At 48.0% G+C, this 24,436-nt stretch overlaps 1 protein-coding gene across 1 annotated transcript in view; it reads right to left on the minus strand.

The window, feature by feature from the left end:
* Positions 1-8,435: 8,435 nt before the first annotated feature.
* Positions 8,436-24,436, minus strand: part of snd1 (staphylococcal nuclease and tudor domain containing 1) — a 149,050-nt gene continuing 133,049 nt past the window's right edge. The window contains exons 21-23 of the mRNA XM_084483174.1: positions 23,911-24,114; positions 11,254-11,298; positions 8,436-9,541 (exon numbers count right to left, since the gene is read on the minus strand). Coding sequence (XP_084339300.1) covers positions 9,476-9,541; positions 11,254-11,298; positions 23,911-24,114 — 315 coding nt within the window. The 3' untranslated portion in view covers positions 8,436-9,475. The remainder of the gene's footprint in view (positions 9,542-11,253; positions 11,299-23,910; positions 24,115-24,436) is intronic.

Consider the following 24,436-nt stretch of genomic DNA (forward strand, 5'->3'; position numbering starts at 1 on the left):
CTTGATCTAGTGCAACCATAAACTAGGTATATACAGTATGTTTGCAGATGCCTTAGGCATTATTGAAGATCGTCTTTCCGACAATAGAAGGTGTCTTATAGCCTGGCATCGCAAACGGCAATTCGTATAGACACTGTTCTTTTTCGATTTCACCCATGAGCGCAGACCAATACACCTTTGGACAATATTGGAGAGGCCTACAACCAATCAGAGTGCCGCAACGGGGGAGGCAGCACTAATCGACAAAAGATCATATTTCTTCTCAACAAAACCTTTGAGTGCAGTTGTTTGTTCTTCTTTAAGTGAAAATACACCTTCCGGTTCGTTTAATACCGTCTCGTTAGCGTAAACAACCGACTGTTCGACATCAGCTGCCTCCATCTTTGTTTTTGTTGAAAATGCCTCTTCGGTGCTCTCTGCACCGTCACCCTATTCGTCCTGCCTCATATTAGATAGACAGCTGTGATTGGTCGGTCTATCTCGTACTTATGTTGTATTGGAGAGGAGCAAGACCATATCTTCAGCGAAAATGAAACATGAGCTCATGTGATTCATATGGTTTCCAGGCGAGTCATCGTACTCCTGTTCTTCAGTGGCCAGAGACAGCATAGATAACTCACTGTCACTATAAAACACAACTTGTGTTATTTGTTGAAAACACAACAACACAAATTACTTTGCAAATAGCTAGACAGTATGGGGAATCGAAGGAAAATGATGGATACACAAAAGGAGAGAGAGAGAGAGAGAGAGAGAGAGAGAGAGAGAGAGGTGCCCACCAGCTCATCTTCATGGCCAATCGATGCTGCAGCAAGGGGCCACTTCCAGGTGGTCAAAGTCATGACACAAAGTCATGACACAAAGCCATGCAGGTACACACACACACACACACACACACACACACACCATGCATAATGACATTCCCACATGCATAATCACGCACACAAACACAAGCATGATTGAACACACACAGACATAATATCACATACACTCACACTTGCACTTACAATCATACGCACACAGGCAAGCACATACATCTGCACGTACACATAAATGTGTATGCACACACGGACATAGTTGCATGCGTATCCAATGCGCAAAAACAATGGGATTGACTCACATTGTCAATCACATATATTGCAATATATCGTGATCTGCAGTCGGTTTGATGGCACAAAGAGAGAGAGAGAGACTAAAAGAGAATAAGGAGAGCAAATAGAGGCAAGAACAAAGCGAGCCAGCATTTCGTCACGAGGCCAATATCACTACAAAAATTGCTGTTGCTGTATACCCTCCCCCCCTTATCAATAAACTTGTTTATCCAAAGTGCAGACCAATTGGTTTTGTATCCATCAGCATATGAATGCAACATTTCACCACCAAGGTCTGAGTCATTTGTCAACAGGAATGAAGCCTTTCTTAGAGCACACAGAGCAACCTTCATGATACAAAAGACAAGGTGTAGTATGAGTGGAAGGACTCAAGACATTGAACAGGGTTGAATGGTAACCATACACACAAGGAACCCGATGAGACCTTGATGTTCCACGACGACATTCACGTGTCAATAGATGAAGCAGTGGCGCATGACGTTCAAATACTCTCAGCAATGTCAGCCCCCCTGTGCCAAGGACGCTATGTTACGAGTTCTTAGTGAAGGACATTGCTACAGATGGACCCACTGCAAAGGCTTGGTAATTTGCCACATTAATTATTCATAGATACACACAACAAGGGTCCATAAACATCTTTTTAAGATTTCTCTTCGATGAAAGAGGAAATAACTCAAACCAGCATGTTTTGTTGAAAGAAGTCACCTTCATGTTTCCTTAAGTGGGGATACACAGAGAGAACGTCTTAAAACAAAAATCCATGGATAATGCGTCCTACCACTCTCTGAAAGTGCACTTGTACATAAAACTCCCATTTAGACTTTCAGAATCAAAAAGTATGATTCTTGTAAATAAAGAGATAACTTACAGGCTGGCCTGCATTTATTGATTAAAACAGTTATAGGATGGGATTTTATTGATAACATTATTAAAATCACTATCCATCAGGATCAACTACAGATATGTCCAGGTTATTTTTAATTATAAGCTAGTTATGTTACAAATTGCTTCTTTAAGGAAAATAACAGGTATAAGAACAGACAAGGATGACAAATCATATTCTGGGTGAATCAACTCACTGTGATAGGACCAGGTAATGTGTGGATCATTATTTCATAAAGATCACAGGTATTTAGTCCAATCATGCCTCAAATGAGAACAGAATTATCTGTTGCTATCACAACGTTGTGATTAAACATATTTAATTCATTACAGTGACATGATTATATTAGCCTCCCAGGGTGGCGCGCAGCAACAACACAATAAACAAAAACAAAAGATTGCGTTCTCTGTACATATTGATAAATTGCTGAGAAAAAATAAAATGCAAACGCAAACGTGGGCACGGCTCCATGACCAATGCCGCGATGAAAAGCAGTTACACCGCGCCATAACATTCATAACACACAATGTAGGAAGTTTGACTCTCAAGAATTTCCAATTACCAAATGTTTCCCAAAGCTGTGAAACCGACATGAGAAGGGTTGATGCACCGTATGTAGTGACATAGCTACATCTGTTTAGACGTAGCGCTATTTCGTGTTAATGCTACAGCCCCGAGGTGGAGAGCAAGGCTCCACTTTGAGCTAATAGGCAAAGAAGGCATTTGAAGACATTAGATGCCGCTTAAAGACCGCCTTCTGGAGCACATTCAACCACGCACACACTCAGACACACACGCAGACACACACACACACACACACACACACACACACAGACAAACGCTCTGTAAGCTTGCGACCATATACTGACCATATACTATCTAAGTACAGTCACTTATATTCTGTGGCCACGTCTCTATAGAGACAAAAGATCTCTCAGAAAGATCACGCTAGAACCGTTCTCTCAGTATCACCAGGGCGTTAATTGTGTGATAAGTGACAAATACTTTCAGCGCAGTTTCCTTCGCCGCCATTGTCCCCGTGAGTTCTGTCGATGGCGTTTGCTCAAGGAATCTGCTCCTTTTCTATGGACATGGATCTGTACTGTCATTTATTTTTTTCTTATAGCTTAGTTATCTTTAACAAGTTGCTGTCGCCTTCGTACAGCATTTCACTTTCCAGGTGCCCTTTTCTCTGAAAGTTGACACTGAGAACAGAGTTGTGTCACATGTCACCTAAAAGAAGGACAGGGTTAGTGTGATGGCAGTGTGCAGTAGGGCTAACGTGAACAAGGAGTTGGTTCACAGTACCACCATCGCTCAAGTAGCTTCATAATCGACCGTCCGTTAGGTTGACAAAGTATGTGTTTACCTCAAAAAATACATTATCTAAAAATATCTGATGGTTACTACAACGGTGATGATGAAGATGACAAAAAAGGTAATGGTGACGATGATGATGATGAAGATGACAAAGCCTAGATGAAGCTACGCAAACCACAATTGATCAGTAACAAGTCGTAAAATTCTAACTTTGTTTGAATCTGTGGTGTCAATAACAATGAAAAGCAATTGGGGTCGCCAAAGCTACAGGAAATTACCGGGTAACATTGTTCCATTTGAAGTCTGCTGTAAAATGCAAACCTTACATGATCAAACACCGCATTATTTCAACCAGACCCCGAGGTAATACCGAAAGCTTCATCAAACATCAACACGCAACAAATAAAACAGCAGCCAGCAATTTACACCGGCTGAATGCTGACTTGATACGCAGCTTTACGCATCTTAAACAGAAAAATGATATTAAAGATTAAAATCACCATAAAAGTCAGGAAAGAGCGTCTGAGACCTGTTGGGGGTGCGTTCTGAGGCGGATCGTCTGCTGAGAATCACTCGGTGGGGTAAGGTGCTTTTATTAAATGTAAAACACTAGGCCTTATTCTTACGTCAGACATAATCTCACAATCTCCATACTTTGCAGAGGGTATTGAGAGTGTTTTAAATAACATCTGGCAGCTCCTGGCTCGTTTCAGAGATTCAATCAGCAGCAGTTGATATTATTTGTTTAGATCTTGATAGGGAAACACGAGAGCCACCAACTCAGTTTTTCCACTGTTCATAATTCACTGTAATTGCACTTGCCAGGCTTACGTTTCATGGCCATGCCATTACATACATCCACAAACATCGATTCCCCTCATAAACACCATCTGTGAGGACACATTACAGGACACTCAAAGGGGCATTACGGTTTCTATCTATGGACCGTTATAACCGCGTGAAAAACAGCCAAGCTGTCCTTAAATACCTCGAGTTTAACTTGTCCTTATCTCCCAGGTACAACTCCCCATCCAATCTCTGTGTGCGTGTGTTGATTTATGTGTGTGTGTGTGTGTGTGTGTGTGTGTGTGTGTGTGTGTGTGTGTGTGTGTGTGTGTGTGTGTGTGTATGTGTTTATTTGTGTGTGTGTGTGTGTGTGTGTGTGTGTGTGTGTGTGTGTGTGTGTGTGTGTGTGTGTGTGTTTATTTGTGTGTGTGTGTGTGTGTGTGTGTGTGTGTGTGTGTGTGTGTGTGTGTGTGTCCAACCATTGTTGGGTAAACCATTGTTGCTAGGAGATGGTTTATTTTTAATCATGCTGTATGTAAAAGGAATGATATATGTTGGAGAGTTAATGTTGAGTGTGTGTCTGTGTGTGTCTGTGTCTCTGTGTGTGTGTGTCAATACTCCCATCCTCCAAACTAGAGGATGGCCAATACAAAACCCACAGAGAGGATGTGAACATCCCTTTGTTGTACAACAATACATGAAACCACTTCTCAAAATAAAATATTTGCGTGAAAGTTTGTAATATGATTTTCTTTGTGTTCTCTGCTTTGAAGGCTATTGAACGACGATGAAGGGAAAATAAAACATCACTTGCAGGCTAAAACTCAAGGCATCAACACACAATTTCCCTGATTGAAAACCTACTTCTGTAATTGTAGTGGTTTTGAGTCGGCTGCGTTCTCATTGCTGCTGTTCTGACATCGTTCTCTCTCTCTCTCTCTCTCTCTCTCTCTCGTGAGTGAGTGAGCGAGTGAGTGTATATCTTTTTTTTGTGAATCTTTTTTTTCAATTTTATTGACAACATAAACATTTTAAATTAGGTTTTCTTTACCAATAAAGCCGTTTGAATCTTAAGGCACAGAGAGAGAAAGAGAGTGATAGCGAGAGCGAGAGCGGTCCAATAACAACACATTATTAGTGTTTTTGTTAATTTATTGCTTTGCTTCAGCAGCCCGTATTGAATATATGTACTGCTAATACAGCCAATTGATTGCATTTAATTGAGAGCGAGAGAGAGACATAGACCAATAGAGAGACATACAGATAGAGAAGATGAAGCTTGAAAGCTTATCTCTCAATAGGAGTACCTTCTTCTTCTTCTCTCTCTCCCTTCGGTCTCCCTTCACCTCCTCCTCCTCCTCCTCCTCTCCTTCCATTAGAGGACTCCTAATAGGTTTCACATCGACATGGAGAAGACACCCAATGAGGGGGAGCGAGAGATACGATGACCAGGGAGGGCGGACAGACACAGAGAGAGAGAGAGAGCGAGAGAGAGACAGAGACAGAGCGAGAGAGAGACAGAGAGAGACAGAATGACAGAGACAGAGAGAGAGACAGAATGACAGAGAGAGAGAGAGAGAGAGAGAGAGAGAGAGAGAGAGAGAGAGAGAGAGAGAGAGAGAGAGAGAGCACAAGGAACAGGAGAACAGATGTAAAACGAATGTGAGAAGGGGAGAAAAAACATTGAAGCGTTGATCAATCGTCTCCATCTCCCAGCCAGAGAGACAGGAGACCTAATTGAATAGAGAACGTATTACCTGCTGGCACAAATTGAACACGAACGGTGGTGATAAATTGCTAAGGACGTCCTTAATTCGGTTTCTGATTGGTGGGTTTCACCGGGAACGGAGTTCCGTAGCCAATCGGTGAGACTGGTCTGCTTTCTTGTCCATATGTACTTGGACTTTTACTTTGAATTTCCCCTGGGAATAAATAAAGTATACATTTATCTATCTATCTTGGTGATTTGTAATGTCATCAGCTTACTTCTACAATCTTCCGCTACAATACTATAATGCTTTATTGACAGACAAGTTAGAAATGTATTTTGCATTACAGCAACTCCACTTGCATACATGCAAACATTTAACCTGACATAAAAAAAATGCAAAATACAATATTCAAAGCCTTAAATCATATTTGATGTTGGATCACGCACCATGACTTCTGGGGGGGATTAACTGTTAACAAAAGAGTTCTTTGGTCCAACTACTACATCATGGAATTCATGTTCACTGTTAGGGACTTGGTTGGGGTCAGAGACAATGTTGATTGCCAGCCTTCATATGCAAGAACCGTAGGCTGATCCAAGAGTTTCTCAAGAGGTAAGCCTACACTCTTTTAGCAGAAGTTTATTTGGTGGAGCAGTTTTGACTTTAAAGTAGTTGACAAACACTTGTACCATGTAGTATTACAGTACTAAATAACACACACACACACACTCAAACTGAACTGCCAAGCGCCTGATGGTAATGGTATCTGAAGGGTGGTGTTGCAGGCGGGACCCTCCACGACTGCATTAGCAGCAGCACGTATCGGGGGCCATGGATCTATTTATAGTCCACGTCCCCTCCTCCTGCGAGGCCCCACTCACGTTGTCGCTCACAACACTCATCAGCTAATGCATGTCTGCTATTCATTAGCCGTTCTGCGTCACGGCCCGGAACGTAAAACCAGACATATGGACGCGTCCCTCGCTCTGCCTTAATATCCTCAACAACCCACTCGGACCCTGGCCACCTGCGTGTGAAGTTGACGCTCTGTTTGTAATGAATGTGAACGACTCTTATGGAGCGCCCCGGGGGGCATCGCGATGCTCATCATCGAGTCAAACATCCGGAGCAGGGTTGTTAATCTAGGTCTGCATCCCCTTCTAGACTCTTCCGTCTGGCTGGAGGATGGCGTGATGGTGCAATAGCAGCTATGTTGTTGAATTCAATTAAAGAAACGTTATTCCCTAGAGGCAGTTCCTGGAAGCAAGCATAGTAAAAGCTAGCCTGGCATAGCCAGACGAATTGAGAATTGCCGTTAGTCTGGAACCTCTGCGCTCAGTTTAGAGGCGTGACCAACAGGTAGCCTCGGTACGCTATTGGACAGGCCCGCGACCAATCAGAGCACCGAAACAGGAAGCGCAGCACGGAGCGACAAACTTTTTTAAAAACAGACATCATGCTTACTCAACAAGAGCTTTCATTGTAGTCGTTTGTACTTATTTTAGTGAAACTATAGTCTAGTCCGTTTAATACTCGATACTCGATGACGGAATCTACATAGTGTACTACATCGGCGGCAGCCATTGTTGTTGTTGAAATAGCTCCACGGCGCTCCGCTGCACAGTCGTCGCCTTCGTCCCGCCTCATATTGGATGAGCGGTTGTGATTGGTCGGTCTGTCTCGTACCGGGCAGAGAGTCTGTCTGTCCGCTATCTGCATAGCGAATGGAACTTCTTCCCACTCCCTTTCGAACATGTTCTTCAAATCCGCAAGTGTGTGTCATTTATGTATCTAATTATGCTTTCTATTTTTTGTAACATGATTTTCAGTATGACAATTTCTGTTTTTCTTTTACATGTTTGAAATAAAATATAAACAATCAATCAATCAATCAATCAATCAAACAGGTGCTTGCGAGATGAGTCTGGTTCCCAGGCTCTGTAAAAGCACCCACCCTTATAAACAGGACACATGAGACTAAACATGGTCGTATTAAGACTCCCATCCACCTCCATCGAATATTCAGCATGTTGCTTTGATAAACGATCTCAATCCTTTTTGTGATGAAAGCATTTGCTTAATGGTGTATTAGCAATATCTACAATATGGTGGTGATGAGAGATTAAGTGCTCCATGTATGATTTGGCAGAGAACTACGGTTCCACTAGTTTGATTTGTGCAAGAGGGCTTAATTTTATAATGCAGGCAATAACCCATGTTTATGGGCAACCTCATTCAAAGAAGGCAACAAAATAATATATAATTCATTAGTGTTCATCTAATTTCCGAGCTCATCACTTACGTCAAGTGCTTATGAATAAGCTAATTCACATTTAAATGTGGTGAATGGTATTTATATTTGCGTGTAAGCAACATAACAAAGCATTTCACACATGAGTTACCAGTGGGGCGTTGCATCTAAACGTTGGTCTCTGTTTCCCAGATCATTGTCAGCTCCTGTACAACGCACTGTCAATCACCAATCATCAACATTCACCATTTCTATTGAGTCATTGTTTTGCAACACTCCTGTCTGGAATTATAAGCAGTTCAGGACGTTGCATCATTTTGCTGTGACTGGCCTTTTTCTGAAGTTTCAATGAAGACAACCCAACATAATTTGCATATTTTTATTCAGCAGATATTTTTTTCTTTTAATATAATGACAAGGTCTATTATAAGGAAAACAAAATTCATACACTGTTTCTGCCGTGATACACAGAGACAGGAGAAGAGAGAGACTGCCAAAGACGAGATCATAACCGTTGCAACAGAATGTAAACATTACCGAAAGAGAGAGAGAGAAAGAGAGTGAGAGATGACCATGATGAATGCCGTAATACCAAGGAAGTCCACAATGTCGGAGCATGAAGAGGCAGCGGTGTAGCGACCAAGCCGCTAAAAAACAGTCCCCTCACAAAAACTCTGGGGAACAATCCTCATCACACAGATTTACAATCGAAAGGAACCCCATAACAACATACCCCACACGACATACAACTTTGATTTTCTTGGTTCCTTCCCAGCACAGCCTCTCCCCCCTGCCTAGTCCCTCGAGAATAAACCCCATTCACACGATTCAACATATGCTCACATTTACATGGCAGAATCGATAGGGTGAAGCGTTAAGAGAATCCGCCGTCATCGACCAGAGACCAGAGACCTCAAGACCTCCCGCCTGAACGACGACATGGATTGGCGGCAGGGCATCGGACAAAACCGGGAGGGGGGGGGGGGGGGGGGCAAGGGGGGCGCGGTTTAATTTACTAAGCAAACAAAAATAAAAAAAAGCATGGCAATAAACATCGATTGGCAATAGTGCGGAGGAACTGGCGAATTGGCCCGCTGAGACAGAGTGATGCATGATGGGTGAGAACTCAACATTGAAACAAGTCTGGATTTCATGATCAGTAAGATACGAAGATAAGACGGGCGCAGTTATTACAAAAAAACAAACAAAAAACTGGGGAAAAAAAGAAAAAAAAAAAGAAAAGAGAATGACTTTTCGAAACAAAATGGAAGCTGAACGTCGATGCTTGTCGTTTAGTTGTTGGGTGATCAAAGGGGTCTTCCCGACACTCCTCTCGTCTTCCGCCGGTGTCTTTGGAATGGTGGGATGGATGGCGTGTTGCGTTTTCGTTCCTGTCTTTTGTTCCGATGTTTTAGCGACGGTAGCCAAACTCGTCGGCGTCGTCGGCACGGAAGTCTCCGTAGCGCCAAATGTTCAGCTGCAGAGAGAGAGAGAGAGAGAGAGAGAGAGAGAGAGAGAGACAGAGGGACAGAGAGAGCGAGTTAATGTCTTGCAATGAAACAAACAACCATGAAATCAGGGAAAGAATCCCCACCTGCTTGTAGGAGACTGATAACCTCCTTTGGCACATTACGTGTTCAATGGTCAAGACCGGGATGAAACGACTGTGTGTGCGTAACAGTCATCTTGACCGAGTGGTTGTGTGTGTGTGTGTGTGTGTGTGTGTGTGTGTGTGTGTGTGTGTGTGTGTGTGTGTGTGTGTGTGTGTGTGTGTGTGTGTGTGTGTGTGTGTATATAATCACACCCAGTTCCTGCTGCTGGGGCCCCTGTGCCTCGGAGCCGGCCCAGTCTATTAGGGCCCTGATTGCATTACCTTCAACCCGGGCGGGAATCGCCCCATTGAGCCGTATAAATGCCTTCCTGCAAATACACTCTTTACATATATATGTGTGCATGTGTGTGTTCGCTTCAGAATTGGTCGCGTGGATGTTTAGCGGAACCAAAAACCATACATGAGAGAAATGGAGTTGGCTGTGTATACGTCGACTTTAGTGAAGATAGTGTGTATGTGTGTGTTTGTGTGCGCGTGTTTCTCAGCAAAAGTGTCCTTTTTGTTCTCATCAGCATGCGTGCTCAGCTGTTAACAGCATGATTCACAACTAATTAGCGCGCTCAGTCATTAGCACTGGTTGTTGGAACCAACGGGCGCACATGGTCGCCCTCCCCCCCCCCCCCCCCCCCCCCCTCCCTCCTCCCTCCCTCACCCCCACCCTATCTCTTGCTTGGATGCCTACCCCCACCCACCAGCGGGTATTATTCTGACGGGAGGAGCATTGAGCCAATGAGAGGCGGCGGACTGTTGGGGGACGGTACGGCATAGCGGTTATGTGACGCGCCGCCATACGCCGGCGGTCAGCAGCAGGAGAACGAGGGCTGGCATTGACGTCTGACAGGAAGTGAGTCAAACGCGGAGTGATTCGATTCATAGCGTTCGCCTCATCTCAGCGGACTGCAGGAGGAGAAAGCGCATTTCCCATGTGGTCCATTAACCCCACTTAACACCGCCTCCTCTGCCTCCACGGCTCCCAGTAGCAGAGTGTGGGGCGCTCTTATACTGGCCGCCATGTGTCACATCTCGGCAGACGTATACATGGAGATGGAGCGTGGGTGAGAGATGGGTCATTCTATAGGCGAGCACCGGGTTGTTGTTTGACTAACTCGACCATATCCTTACCATTATCCAAAACCAGTAATAAGTATCCGATCTCATAGTCTCTTTTTTTCCACTGTATATACACATTATCGCCACTGGATATACACATTATCTGTGTATACACATTACTGTTGTATCGTTTTCTACCCAAATTAATTGAATGATGTAACAATTCGTCTTTAATACTTGCCATCTATTGTAACCTTATTTTACAATGCAAATAAACCTCTTCCATGCCTCTTGTGAACGTGAGCCGGGTGAGAGGCTGGAGGAAAGCTCAGAGGCAGGGGCTGACGAAAGGCAGCCAGACCTCGTGCTCCCCCGGTCCAGTTGTCATGTTCCATTCTCCTTTTGTGTCGAGATTACTACTTTCTGCATGACTGTACACTACGGCTTCCACCAGGATGAGACGGAGGACTAGATAGATAGATATAAACTTTATTTATCCCTAGGGGAAATTCAGGTTGACGACTTACCCGGGCACTCTTGGCAGACTCCTGGCCGTTCAGGTACTCTGTGACCTGCAGAGCAACCGGGAGAAGAGGAAACAGGTTAGCACCGAGCATCACCACAATTAAAGCTTTTGTGTGAGGGTTTATGATACAGTATTCACACACACACACACACACACACACACACACACCTACAGACAAAGACAAAGACACACGCACACACCTATAGACACACACACACTGTCTCTCCCTTCAACAACCCCATTGACACAGGAAATGCCTTGTTGCCCCCTCTCCTCCGGCAGAATAAAGAGCAGAAGTGGTGACGGTGTTGACAGGCTGCAGCCCCGTCGGAGCGGGGAGGAGCCACCAGACCAGGAAACCAGTTCAGGGGCACGGGGACGCACAACACCACACACACTTTGTTGTTAAGAAGGCCTCAGCAGGAACACACACACAAATACAAACACACACACACACACAAATACACACACACACCCACAAATACAAACACACACCAACACACTTTGTTGTTTATAAGGCCTCAGCAGGAACACACAAACAAATACAAACACCCACCCACAAATAGGGTTAGAGAGACACACACACACACACACACACACACACACACACACACACTATAAATGTAGGGCAAACAGAGGTGTTTATGGATCAACCGGGGAAGGTCGCATATGAAGACCCAGGTAGCGTGCCCCATTACTTATGATGGAGCTCATGCTAACAGTGGGCCCCTCAGCGAGCTACGAGCTAGGCCTCCGCAGAGCTAGCACGCGGCCAGCAGGAGGGCTGGCCACCCCGGGGCCTCTGGAACGGCGGTGGAGTGGTTGTTAGGGGGAGAGGACGGAGGACGGTGTGAGCGACCAATCAGAAGCTTTCCTTTCTCCAGTGTCATCAACTAATGTACAGAAGGCAGCTACAGCGTGGACGGCCTTCATATTATGTAATGAATTCACCCGTACGAGATACTGTAGGGAGTGCTGACAGTGGAGTGAAACTTGCAGAGGATTGGACACTGTGGACACACACACACACAGAAATTGATTACAAAGGCTAGCAGTGAGAGATAAGGAAAGATAGTGAAGGCGAGAGGGAGAGAAAGAGAGAGAGAGCGAGCAAGGCCAATGAGAACGTTGAACATATTGACCACTCCTGCTCGAGGATCATTTAGTGTCATTGACTGAACCAGTGATGATTCACAGCAGGATTAATTAACTGAGGAGAGAGAAGGAGCAACAGCCCAAACTGGTATGTGTGTGGAGCAGCTTTGGAATACTAGAACAACAACAACAGAATCTACTTTGCAGTGTCTCAACACACACACACACACACGGTGGAGTCTGCAGGATAAGCCTATGAACCAAGCCAATTCAAGGAAAACATTACACACACACACAAATAGACAGATGGACACACACACACACACACACACACACACACACACACATGTACACACACACACACACACACACACACACACACACACACACACACACACATGTACACACACACACACACACCTAAGCAAGACGTCCAGATGTTCTGAGTGCATAAAGTAGATGAGGTGCAGCAGTTTAATTGCTTAGCTAGCCGGTGTATGTAGGTTGATGTGATGGCTGCACTGCACACATCACCGCCAGAACACCAGAGGTACAGCTGGGTGCTACAGCTGCCCTGCACCGCCACGTGGGAGCGTGTGTGTGTCTGTGTGCGTGTGTATGAGGTGTGTGAGGTGTGCGTGCCTGTGTGAGGACTACAGAAGTTGCTGTGGTTGCATAAGTCATCCATCAAAGCCAGTGGAAGGGGGTATATTTTGGGGACAGGGGGACGAGTTGTTGGGGGAGAGGGGGCGCGTCTGAGCCCCGTCAGACAGATGTCTCCATATGGCGACGTGCTGCTGACGGTATTACAAAGACACGCTGAGACGCCTAGCTCCAGCTTCCTGCTTCCAGTGTGTGTGTGTCTTTGTCTGTGTCTAGGTGTGTGTAGGTGAGTGTGTGTGTGTGTGTGTGTCTTTGTCTGTGTCTATAGGTGTGTGTAGGTGTGTGTGTGTGGGTGTGCGTGCGTGCATGTGTGTCTTTGTCTGTGTCTATAGGCGTGTGTGTGTGTGTGTGTGTGTGTGTGTGTGTATGTAGTTGTGTGTTTGTGTAAGTGTGTGTGAGATTTGTGAGTTTGTGTAAGTGTGTGTGCTATTTGTGTGTTTGACGGTGTGTGTGTTTGTGTATCTCCTTGGAATGCTGGACCGGCACATTGTCCTAAACGTTTGGGTGTCCTTCCTTCAGCAGGTGATCTGCCCACATGAGAGCAGGTGAGGAACGCTCTCCTTCAGAACTTGTGAAGGCAAAGTTCATTGAAAAGACGGAGAATTCAATTGCGATACTTCATTGAAGTGCGCCGCGGAACAACATGGAGAGATTGCAGGCGGATGCAAGAACGGACCATTTGTCGGAGAACTACGACTTTGCACAACGTATGCGGTTATGCGTGTATTGCGATTCCATATTTCTTCCCTCCCTTTCCTCATCCATTATCCCTCCACGACCACCGGAACGGGAACACACAGCGGAGCACAAGCACCAATCAGGGAGCGGCACCAAGCGGCGTGCTGCGGGCCCGTGGGGCTATAGATCGTGAATAGGTCCTCATGAGCGCCGCTTCAGAGGGAGAACGGAAGCGCGCGCACACGTCATTCAGACCCAGGACAGGAAGACAAACACAAATCAGTTAGTGGGGAGTCAGCGAACTGACGGCGCGGGAGTGAAGGCGAACGCGATCAGACGCAGGAACAGCCGGAGGACCGAGTGCCGCGCTGTCATGTGGCGTCTCCCTCTCACCATGAGGTTCAGGGTTTGAGCCCCTGCTCCTCAGAACCCCTCCCCCCCACATGTCCGGGTACGTCTCTTAACGACATGCATCTCGATTGAGCGCAAATTGACACACAAAATAAAATATCCGCAACGTGGCAAAAGTGTTTGTTGACCCCATCCTAGTCCCCATATGGCGGGCAGATGTCCCTTCATTCTGACTGGTGGACAGCATGAGTCCTCGCCACACAAGTGTGTGTGTGTGTGTGTGTGTGTGTGTGTGTGTGTGTGTGTGTGTGTGTGTGTGTGTGAGATTCGACACACACACACACACACACACACACACACGAATATGTTGCTTTTGATCAGGAAGATGGCAGAGCAGTGTGTGAGCAGGTGCACTTCAGTGTGGGGGACAGATGCTCTCTGTGTGTGTGCGTGTGTGCATGTGTGTGTGTGTGTGTGTGTGTGTGTGTGTGTGTGTGTGTGACCTTTTCATGGCACTGTGGTTGCTACCATGTAAAGTATGTCATTTCTAAAAGCTTGGAAGGTCAAGGCAGTGTCCGGGCCGCCTGGGACGGCCGTTTGCCACGGCGGATCAGCATTAACACAAGTGCATTGCGTACTTTACTTTAGCGTGCGCACAAAAAATATATATTGAAATGACATTAGTGAGTACAGCCCGGTCGGTCTCTGTTTCTGTGGACGCGGGTCACCGTGAACGTGTGAATCTCACATGCAGGCGCCTTCACTGACAGGTGGTGGTAGTCTGGTGTTCTGGCATGAGGAGGCGTGTGTCTGATTGGCTGTGAGCGTCTGCCTGCTTTCCAGTGTCTGTGCATGTCTGACTGAGTGAGTGCATCTACCCAACACTGTGTGTGTGTGTGTGTGTGTGTGTGTGTGTGTGTGTGTGTGTGTGTGTGTCAGGGAGAGAGAGAAAGAGTTTGAGAGAGTATGTATCCGAATGTGTGTGTCTGTATCGGAGAGTATTTGTGTGTTTGTGTGAGTCTGTCTGTGCATCTTGGAGTGTGTGCGTGTCTGTGCGTGCGGGTGTGTATCTGCGTGCGTGTGTGTATCCATATTTGTGTGTGTGTCTTTGCTATGTCTGTGTTTCTGAGATGGTGTCTTAGTCAGTGTGTGTGTTTCCCGGCGGGCGGCCGTGCTGGGCCCAGGTGGTGTTCTGGTAGAGCGTGGTGAGGAGCGATGGATCTGATGGCAGCCTCGACGGGGCATGTGCTCGTCTGGTGCGTAGGTGAGCTGCCCTCCCCTCATCTCACAGACGGAATTAAATCAAATAAATAAATACAGACACAAACAAGCCGGGCTGCAAGCTAGACTACAGGCACACTGCTGGGACTGGTGGGGGACAGCTAGCGTGGTGCGGACAGAGTAGTGGAAGGACCAAGAGAGGGTGAGAGAGAGAGAGAGAGAGAGGGTGAGAGAGAGAGAGAGAGAGAGAGAACAGAGAGAAAGAGACAGTGGGGGACAGAGAGAGAGAGAGACAATGAGAGAGAGAGAGAGAGAGACAATGAGAGAGAGAGAGAGAGAGAGAGAGAGAGAGAGAGAGAGAGAGAGAGAGAGAGAGAGAGAGAGAGAGAAGAGAGAATGAGAGAGAGAGAGAGAGAGAGAGACAGAGAGAGAAAGCGAAAGACACAATGTGAGGACAGAGAATTTGAGGACAAAAATAATGCAAGTTCAGAGCAAAATAATATGAAGACAAAGACAGAGTGAATGTGAGGACAGAAGGAGAGAATGTGAGGAGAGAGAGAATGTGAGTACAGAGAGAGAGAGAATGTAGTCATGCTTTCAGCACTGTTCTCTGTACTGATGGAAGTGAAAGCCATCGCTGCTGATGGGGAACTGTACACGGCGTAATCACAATGAGCAGGATCATATGCACGGTGTCCCAGACAGGAGCAGTTAAACCCAGAGACCTCCCACTCTGTACTTCTGAGGCAGTGTTGTTAGGGCCCTTGTAAACGGGTCACGACACAAACACTTAAAACGCTATGACGAAAAAACAAGGTGGTGACGAGGAGTCTAGCGAATCAGAAGCGCACACAGGATAAGTGAATAGATCTCTGTGCGTTTGTCTCTCTTATGAATGCAGTCTGAGGCCACTGTGGAGTTGCGCCAACTACCCAGGATGCAACAGTACAATGGCAGAGTATTTGGGGAAGTGTGAGCACTTAATCCCAAAGCATAATCCCCCCCGCATCAATCTACACGAGCAAAACAAAGGGCCAGATGAATCCGGCGAGGGGCACGTATTAAGATGATATGTGTGAGTGGAGAGTGGCCGGCTGCCTGCGTGTGCCTGGAGTGTGTGCAAGGCCGCGCTAGTGAAGGCTGCACTCTGAGTGGGACATTGAATGTGGCGTTATTAAATAGAATATCATTTGAAACATATAAAAAAGCATGTGCGAGATGCACGTTGAAAGCTTGTGTCCCACTATTGGTGTGTGTGCATATGTGTATGTATGTGTATATGTGTGTGTGTATGTGTGCGTGTGTGTGTGTACGTGTGTCAGTGCCACCTAAAGCCGTGCAGGATCCCAGACCTTCCTCTCTGTGTGCGTGCAATGTCAAATGACTAAGTACACGCAAAGTACAGAGTGGCGAGTAGAGAGGATTACAGCACTGCTCGAGGTTAAGGAGGACTGCGAGACGGGTAAGGGGAGCCTGAGGAGCCTTAGGGGACCCTCCACCTGGCACGGGCTTGGCCCTTGATGCCGACTCCCCAATGCATGGATGAAGGGAAAATGATGAAAATGATGAAGTGTGTGTGTCTCTCTCTGTGTGTGCCTGTGTTTGTATGTCCCTGTGTGTGTGTGTGTGTGTGTGTGTTTATTCATCTGTGGAGGTAGGAAGAGAGTTTGGGTAGTGGCGCGTGTCGGCTAGGGCCCCATCAAAGGGACCGCCTCAGCAGACACCATGGCAACCGGCTGTGTTTGTGTTTGTGTGTGTGTGTGTGTGTGTGTGTGTGTGTGTGTGTGTGTGTGTGTGTGTGTGTGTGTGTGTGTGTGTGTGTGTGTGTGTGTGTGTGTGTGTGTGTGCACGTGCCCCTGCACACCCCAACAGTCAATAACACTGGAGCAGAAAAAAACGTCATTAAAATGTTCCATCTCCAACTTTACTCTCTCAAATGAGATATTGAGCCATTGGTCACGCTTTCACACACCGTAAAAGGTCCCAGAGAGAGAGAGAGGGAGACAAAGAGAGAGAGAGAGGGAGACAGAGACAGATAGAGAGAGGGAGACAAAGAGATAGAGAGAGGGAGACAGAGACAGATAGAGAGAGGGAGACAGATACAGAGGGAGACAGAGGAAATTCTGGTCGTGAGTAAAGAGTGGGGGATTAGCTGTCAGCCAATCCAGTGGTGGCGCGGTATGCTGCTGAAGACAACTCACTCGGGCACAGGGGGTGAACATACAGTGTGTGTGTGTGTGTGTGTGTGTGTGTGTGGTGTTGCTGGAGGCTGTGTGGAGACCCTCCACCGGGCCCTGCTGTGGTCCCCCTGCTGTCTGCGACCCTCGAGCCCAACATCAGGGGAATGAAAGGAGACGCCGTCACACATCGCCTCCAACCAAGCAGCTCCACAGGAAGCCCCCTACTTCCCCCCCCCCCCCCCCCGGGGGGCCGTCATCAGCCCCCCCATCCCCCCCTGCTCCCACACAGCACGAAGGCTGCAAACTACGGATCCCCATGTGCCTTCACACCTGTGCTCAACAGCGCAATTACACCGTGATAAATGGAACTACAATTCCCAGGAGTCCTCATCAGTACAGGCATTTTCTCCTAATTTCCTGTGGGATGTTTTTTTTTTTTTTTGCCATCGGTGATTCGGAAAAACACCAAAATCGGGTTCCACCGGCCATCCCAATTACGGCGCCATAGAAGGACTAATTACTCCGCTCGGGTCCCTGTTGACAAAACAGAGAACTCAACTTCCCAGCAGCAGTGCTGACACTGCAGAGGCACTGGCATAAAGACGAGCAGACTGCCCCTCCTGGAGCACTACCTTCCAGGTCGCTCCATATAAATACATTTTAAGGAATAGTCACAACACGCCCGCCATAATGTCAGCTGCAGATTTAGAACAGGCCTTAATGTGAATGATTAAAAAAGATATAGCAAAGCCACTTACGTAGCGGTAATCCACGTATTCATCATCGGCGTTGTCAGAACGCAAGTATAGTCACAGCTCTAATGACAGGACGGATATTTGGAACCTTTTTTAAAGCTGGGGTCGATATGAGATCTTCATGGCACATTGCTGCTAGTGATTGATAATAATTGTGCTGGTGAAATCGAGGGAGACAGACACTTCCCCGTTTCCGATTGACTTGTAATTGGAAAATGGCAAATGATTAGCTTGTACCGCTAATGACTTTGCACCCTCCGACGAACTCAACGTGTCAAGTTGTCTGCCGCGGGCGTGGCGCAACGGTGAAACACTTGCCCACGCTGTGTACGGCCGCGCACGACAAACTTGCTGCACACACACCTCGCGTACCTCTCTCATGCCACCGCTTAAAAAACTAATATGACACGCAGGCATTACGGCGCACAACATGCTGTGCAAGGCACAAATAATCATTAACAGCGTTTTAAATCACAGCTCCTCCCGGGGAGCCGAGAGCTAGGTCTGCCTCAAATTACTCCAATGCTGTATTTCCTGGAGATTAATAAAACTAAATGAGAATAAATGAAACACGACCTTCCGCGGGGAATTAGGACGGAAACGCCGGCAAAAGCCGGAACGTTACGATGCTCGAGTCCCGGAGTTCAAAGAGGAAGCTGGACACAGACACAGAGCTGCGGTGAGGGAGACGGGAGGAGGGGCGAGTGACGCCGTGAGACGGACGGCTGAGAGAGCGGAGAGGGGAGGCGACGCGTGATGGAGCTGGCATTAGAGAGGTTAAGGGGAAGAGGGAGACTGTGAATAGGTAGGAGTTTGGCCGGGGGCCAGCGGCGGCACTGTGCCACTGTTGTGGCGGTGGGGCCTTGCCAGGAGGCTGTTTGGGAAGGCCTCAGGCTGCCTGAGCCAAGAGGAGGAGGAGGCTATGCTCTTGTTTTTTGGCGAGGAAGGGAGAAAAGCGTGGGGTGGTCGAGTCAGGTGGGACGTTTCCTTCCAAAACTGATTTGGTTCCTGCCCAGATCTCTGATAAGCGAGGGGGAGATGTGTAGCCCTAAAGGGGGTTGTATGTGTCGCACAGAGGCCGTTTAAATATTAGCTTTATAAAATGTAATATGAGGCTGCCCCTAAAGATCTAAAAAAAAAAAAAAAGGACTCCTGTGATTCTGGTTGGATAATTAAAATCCATCTTGACACACCGGATAATTAAATGGAGTCTTGAATTATTTTTTGCAAAGCTCATTAATGACTATGTTGGAGGAATGTCTGGACCCTATGTTAATGCGGTCTGGGGCTGACAGTGATCAGTAACCCCTTAACCCCCCGGGTGGAGAGAGCCCCTGCAGCCCACCCAACCGCACCACCTATACAGACGTACACATCCCCGTTCCCGGGTAGCGGGCTTCCCGACGCTCCAAACCCTATAGGGCAGAGATCGGAAGGCGCAATCAATGCCAACCCGTTGCAAGGAACCGGAGAAGAGGCAGAGCAGGAGAGCACTAAAGCCGCCTGCCAGCGCTCTATAGATCAGAGGAGGGCTTTATACTTTGGAGTGAATATCTTTAATTCCATTCCCATTATACGGCGGCAGAGCGTGCGACGTCCCCCCGGAAACGAGCCATTGTGTTCTGATGTTTATCCGCTCTCGTGATCTCTGCCGTGTTCGCATGCCGTCCGAGGTTCTTCCGACTCGACTCCGTAACGGATGAGGCAATTGTATCACTCTGAGGGAATTATCTACACGTTAAAACCACATGGCGGGGCGGCCCGCGTGGCCCCGTATATACGATATGTCAGATATAAGATGGGAATCCCCACTCGGAGATTACTGGCTGTCGTATTGTGAACGTTCTTTAATAAAAAGAGGAAAGCGAGACGTGAAGGCTGCACTCTGAATACGGCCACCCTGCGATGCATGTGACCCAAGTGACCATGGCTTAATTAAAATGTACATTTTTGGGTCACTCCTGCAGCTGCTGGGGTTATGTTTTAATACTTTAATGCCCTCGCTCAATCCGTCGAAACACTCTGGACTTCCGACTCCTGCGCGGCTCAACGTTTTTCTTTCACATCTGTCCTCAGCCTCTGACCCCCCCGTCTCCGTTTGAGTCATCTCATCTCTCTCGTCGCGTCCTCTGCATTGCAATGCACTCTAGTCTGCTAGCGTCCTGCTCACAGGTGTAGGCAGGCTGGCGCGATGCTACGGGGTGCTAGCGTACGACCATAGGCGGCACATACCAATAGGCTGATAAAATGTGGATACAGGGCCACTAGCGTTTAGTTGAGAGGATAGTTAAGAAAGTACTGTTCCTTTGAATCTCCAATGGGAGATCCATTAGTTATGGTATCATATCTCCAGACACATTCCAGGCCTCTCGGATATACATTTCTAAAGATTTTCCCCATCCAGGTCGGCCACTCTGATCCTTTTACCTGCACCCTTTCACTCCATAACCCCATTCCACTTTCATTATTCCACCATTAGGACAATAATGGCAAAGCCATACGCCTTTGCTGCATTAGGAAACCGCAGTGTGGAATATATGGAGGTGCGGAGTAGGGATCCAGAGACATTGCTATAAAAAAATTGAAATGTGAAAAAGAAAAAAAAGAGAAAAGTGTATAACAAAGTGATAAAAGAAAAAACTCCTCCCCTCACCTTACTGCCTGAGCGCCAACGCTAAAGCTCGCTCTCACCTTCAGGGATCTTGCGGCGGTCTATTGATGTGGCTCTACGTGCCAGTGTACATTACGGCCCATCTGCTATGCAATACTTAACAGCAGACCTCTGATAACAAAAGGCCCTGCTTGGATCCCTAGGGGCCGATAAAGAGTGGAGGATATAGACGGACTGGAACCAAGGGGGCGGGGGTGGAGGCGATTGGGGGGGGATTGGGGTCGTTTAAGGAGCTTGCCAGAGGTCCGCAGAGGGAGAGAGACGGCCGAGGAAGGGGAACTGAGGAAGAGAGGAGTGTTGACGAAGTGAGCAACACCATACAAAGCAAAACAAATATCACCCGAGAGTGAAGCAGAGAAAAGCCTACTAGCAGGTGCTGGCATGAGTCGGCCGGAGAACAAAAACATCATTTCCTTCGCTGTGTCTTTGTTGCTCCATCCGATGGGACCCGGCCGTTCATTATATCTGCTCTCTAAAGTGTGATGTGAAAACAAGCGTTGGTGCACTGTAGTGCATCTTCAAAGGAGGACAAAAAAGAAAACAAGAAGGGTTTCCCAATCACATCAGCGGACAGACAATGCCTAAAGAGCCGCTGCTTAAGCCCACGGCCCAATGATCACAGAGAAGCCATTTGCTCTGTCTGAAATCTGCATAGTCTATAAGCCTATTAGCCCCGCGGCTGGAGGGCTTAATCACTGACCTTCTATAGGCACCATTAACCGCCGGCTGCATTATGATCCCTGCCTACCAGCTGGGGACAGAGGTCACTACAGTAGAATCACAATGATGCACACCGCATTATTGACTAACTGCCCCAACAGCCCCCTGCCTTTTTACAGCCCATGCATCGCTGTATGGGCATGTGCATGTTTAGAGGCAGGTGTGTGTGTGTGTGTGTGTGTGTGTGTGTGTGTGTGTGTGTGTGTGTGTGTGTGTGTGTGTGTGTGTGTGTATCTTGAGCGATTTCCCTGTGCGCGTGCGTGCGTGTGTGTGTGTGTCCACGCGTACACGTGTGCATGTTTAAATGCATGTGTGTGTACTTAGAGAGATTGCCTGGCCGACCCGGTCAGACATGTGTCCGTGGCGTCCTCCGTGATGGAGCGGGACGGTAGACAGACTATATATCCCCGTGGTCGCGCCCGTTTGCTCGAGGGCCCTGGGAGTAGGGACGCTACAATTAGCGGGATTGAAGAGGACTTCTCATCTCTATCGGCTTCAACCACATCAAGAAACGCTCATCGATATGGACACCATTGGGGCGCCCTGAGTGTACTTCCCTGTGTGTGTGTGTGTGTGTGTGTGTGTGTGTGTGTGTGTGTGTGTGTGTGTGTGTGTGTGTGTGTGTGTGCGCGCGCGCGTTTCCCTGTGTGTGTGTTTCCCTGTGTGTGTGTGTATGTGTGTTTCCCTGTGTGTGTATGTTTCCCTGTGTGTGTATGTGTGTGTTTCCCTGTGTGTGTGTGTCCCTGTGTGTGTGTGTATTTCCCTGTTTGAGTGTGTGTGTGTGTGGGCGCGTGTGAGTTGCTTTGGAAGGGAATAGCCCCCCCCAACCGAGGGCAGTGGTGTGTGAGCCGTCAGCGACGTTGGAGAGAGACACCTGCCCCATCATCATCACCATCCATCACGTTCAGAGCGGCTCTGACCTCCGGGCCACAGGATGCACAACCATCAGGACGCCAACAAGCGGCGTAGTGTTACAGGATGACCAACGCGTCGGCCATGCTGTTTGCGTGCGGGGGTCTTTACGTGGCGGCCGTTGAGCCCGCCCCCCCGGGGCGGTCAACGAGGGGGTGGCCGCTCTGGTACACCAGCGGTGTCACGATGACAGGCTCAACGCGGGGAAGAAGCGCTGAAAGCGATGGCTCAGCTGCAGTCTGCTGGAGCAGCCGAGGGGGGAGGGGGGGGAGAGGGGGTAAGGCTGAGGGGGTGGGGGGGGGGAGAGGGGGGTAAGGCTGAGGGGGTGGGGGGGAGAGGGGGGTAAGGCTGAGGGGGTGGGGGGGAGAGGGGGGTAAGGCTGAGGGGGTGGGGGGGAGAAGGGGGTAAGGCTGAGGGAGACTGAACGCCGCCGCTGCCAAAGAGGCGGTTACAGGAGTTTGTTGAAATGCTGCGTCGCCACCGGGCCCCTTAAAAATTATGTTGCACTATAAAACAGGCAGCGTTCCACGGCATTATTATAACAGCACACGGGGTGGGGGGCTAGAGACACACCGCTGTAGGACGTCAAGAGAATGTACAAATGATAATGGAAATGTACACAGAAAAATACATACCATCGCACGCATCTCTCAAACTAAGGTTTTTGCAAAAAGGTGCAAATGACCAAACATAAAACATGACCACCACCCCTAGAAGATGAATACATTCCAGGAGGCATGGCTAGTGTGCGAGTCCCAGTCGATAGGTACTGGTTTGGATTCCCAATGTCCCAAGGCCTACCCATAGGGTGGCCCCTTAATGACATGATTTAACTGGAGGTACCTTTGGATAGAGCATCTTCTAAATAGAGTTGGTCATTGCATTACATGCGTTAAGCATTACCTTATGCAATCACTATAAATCCCTTCAGATTAAACATCTTCTAAACAGCAATGGGTAATGTATGACGCATGTTCTGCATTACCTGATGTTATCACTAAGGCGCTGTAGACAGAAGTGTCTGATAACAAAATCGCAAACCCCAAACCAAACATCCTCCACTCCCCCAAGCCCTACCATACAGCAACACACGAGAGCACACAGATCCAATGAGGGCGCTAAATGGTAGTTGGGCTGCATTTATACAGCACTGTTTTGTAACCAGTGGCCACCCAAAGAGCTTTACAATATCGCCTAACAATCACCCATTCATACACACATTCACACACCGACGACTGTGTCGACCACGCAAGGTGACAGCCAGCTGGTCAGCAGCAGTCAGGGTGAGGCGTCTCGCTCAGGGACACCTCCACGGGGGATGGAACTAACAACCATGCGGTTACCAGCCGACCCGCTCTCCTGAGCTACGACCGCCCCAGGGTGGACCCCACTGTCCGCCCGGCCCCACGTACCATCTTGGCCAGGTGCTTCTCCTTGCGCACGTCCACCATCACCATGCCCTCTTTGACCAGGCCCAGGCCCACGTCGTCCTTGGTGTCGCCGAACTGCAGGCTGACGTGGGGGCAGCTGGCGCCCGCGTACTCCACATTCAGCAGGCACTGTGTGTTCTGGATGTCACGCACCAGGCTGTCCACCACCTCCGCCCGGATGTCGTCCTGGGGGAGAGAGAGAGAGAGAGGAGAGAGAGACAGAGAGAAGAGAGAGAGAGAGAGACACAGAGAGAGACAGAGAGAGAGGGTGAGTGAAGGATAGGGGGAGCGAGGTTGTGCGAGAGAGAGGGAGGGGAGTGGGAAAAGGATAGAAGAAGGGGAAGAAAGAGAAGAGGAGAGAGACACGAAGGGAGGGGGAGATGGAGAATTTGAGAAGGAGGAGAGAGAGTAGGTGGGAGAGAGTTGAGAGTCAGGTAAGGAGAAAGAGATAGGGGGAGGGAGCAAGGGAGAGAGATAAAGGGGGGAGGGGGAGATGGTTAATGAGTGT

Source organism: Micromesistius poutassou (genome assembly GCF_964030765.1).
Source record: "Micromesistius poutassou genome assembly, chromosome: 18".
NCBI lineage: Eukaryota > Metazoa > Chordata > Actinopteri > Gadiformes > Gadidae > Micromesistius > Micromesistius poutassou.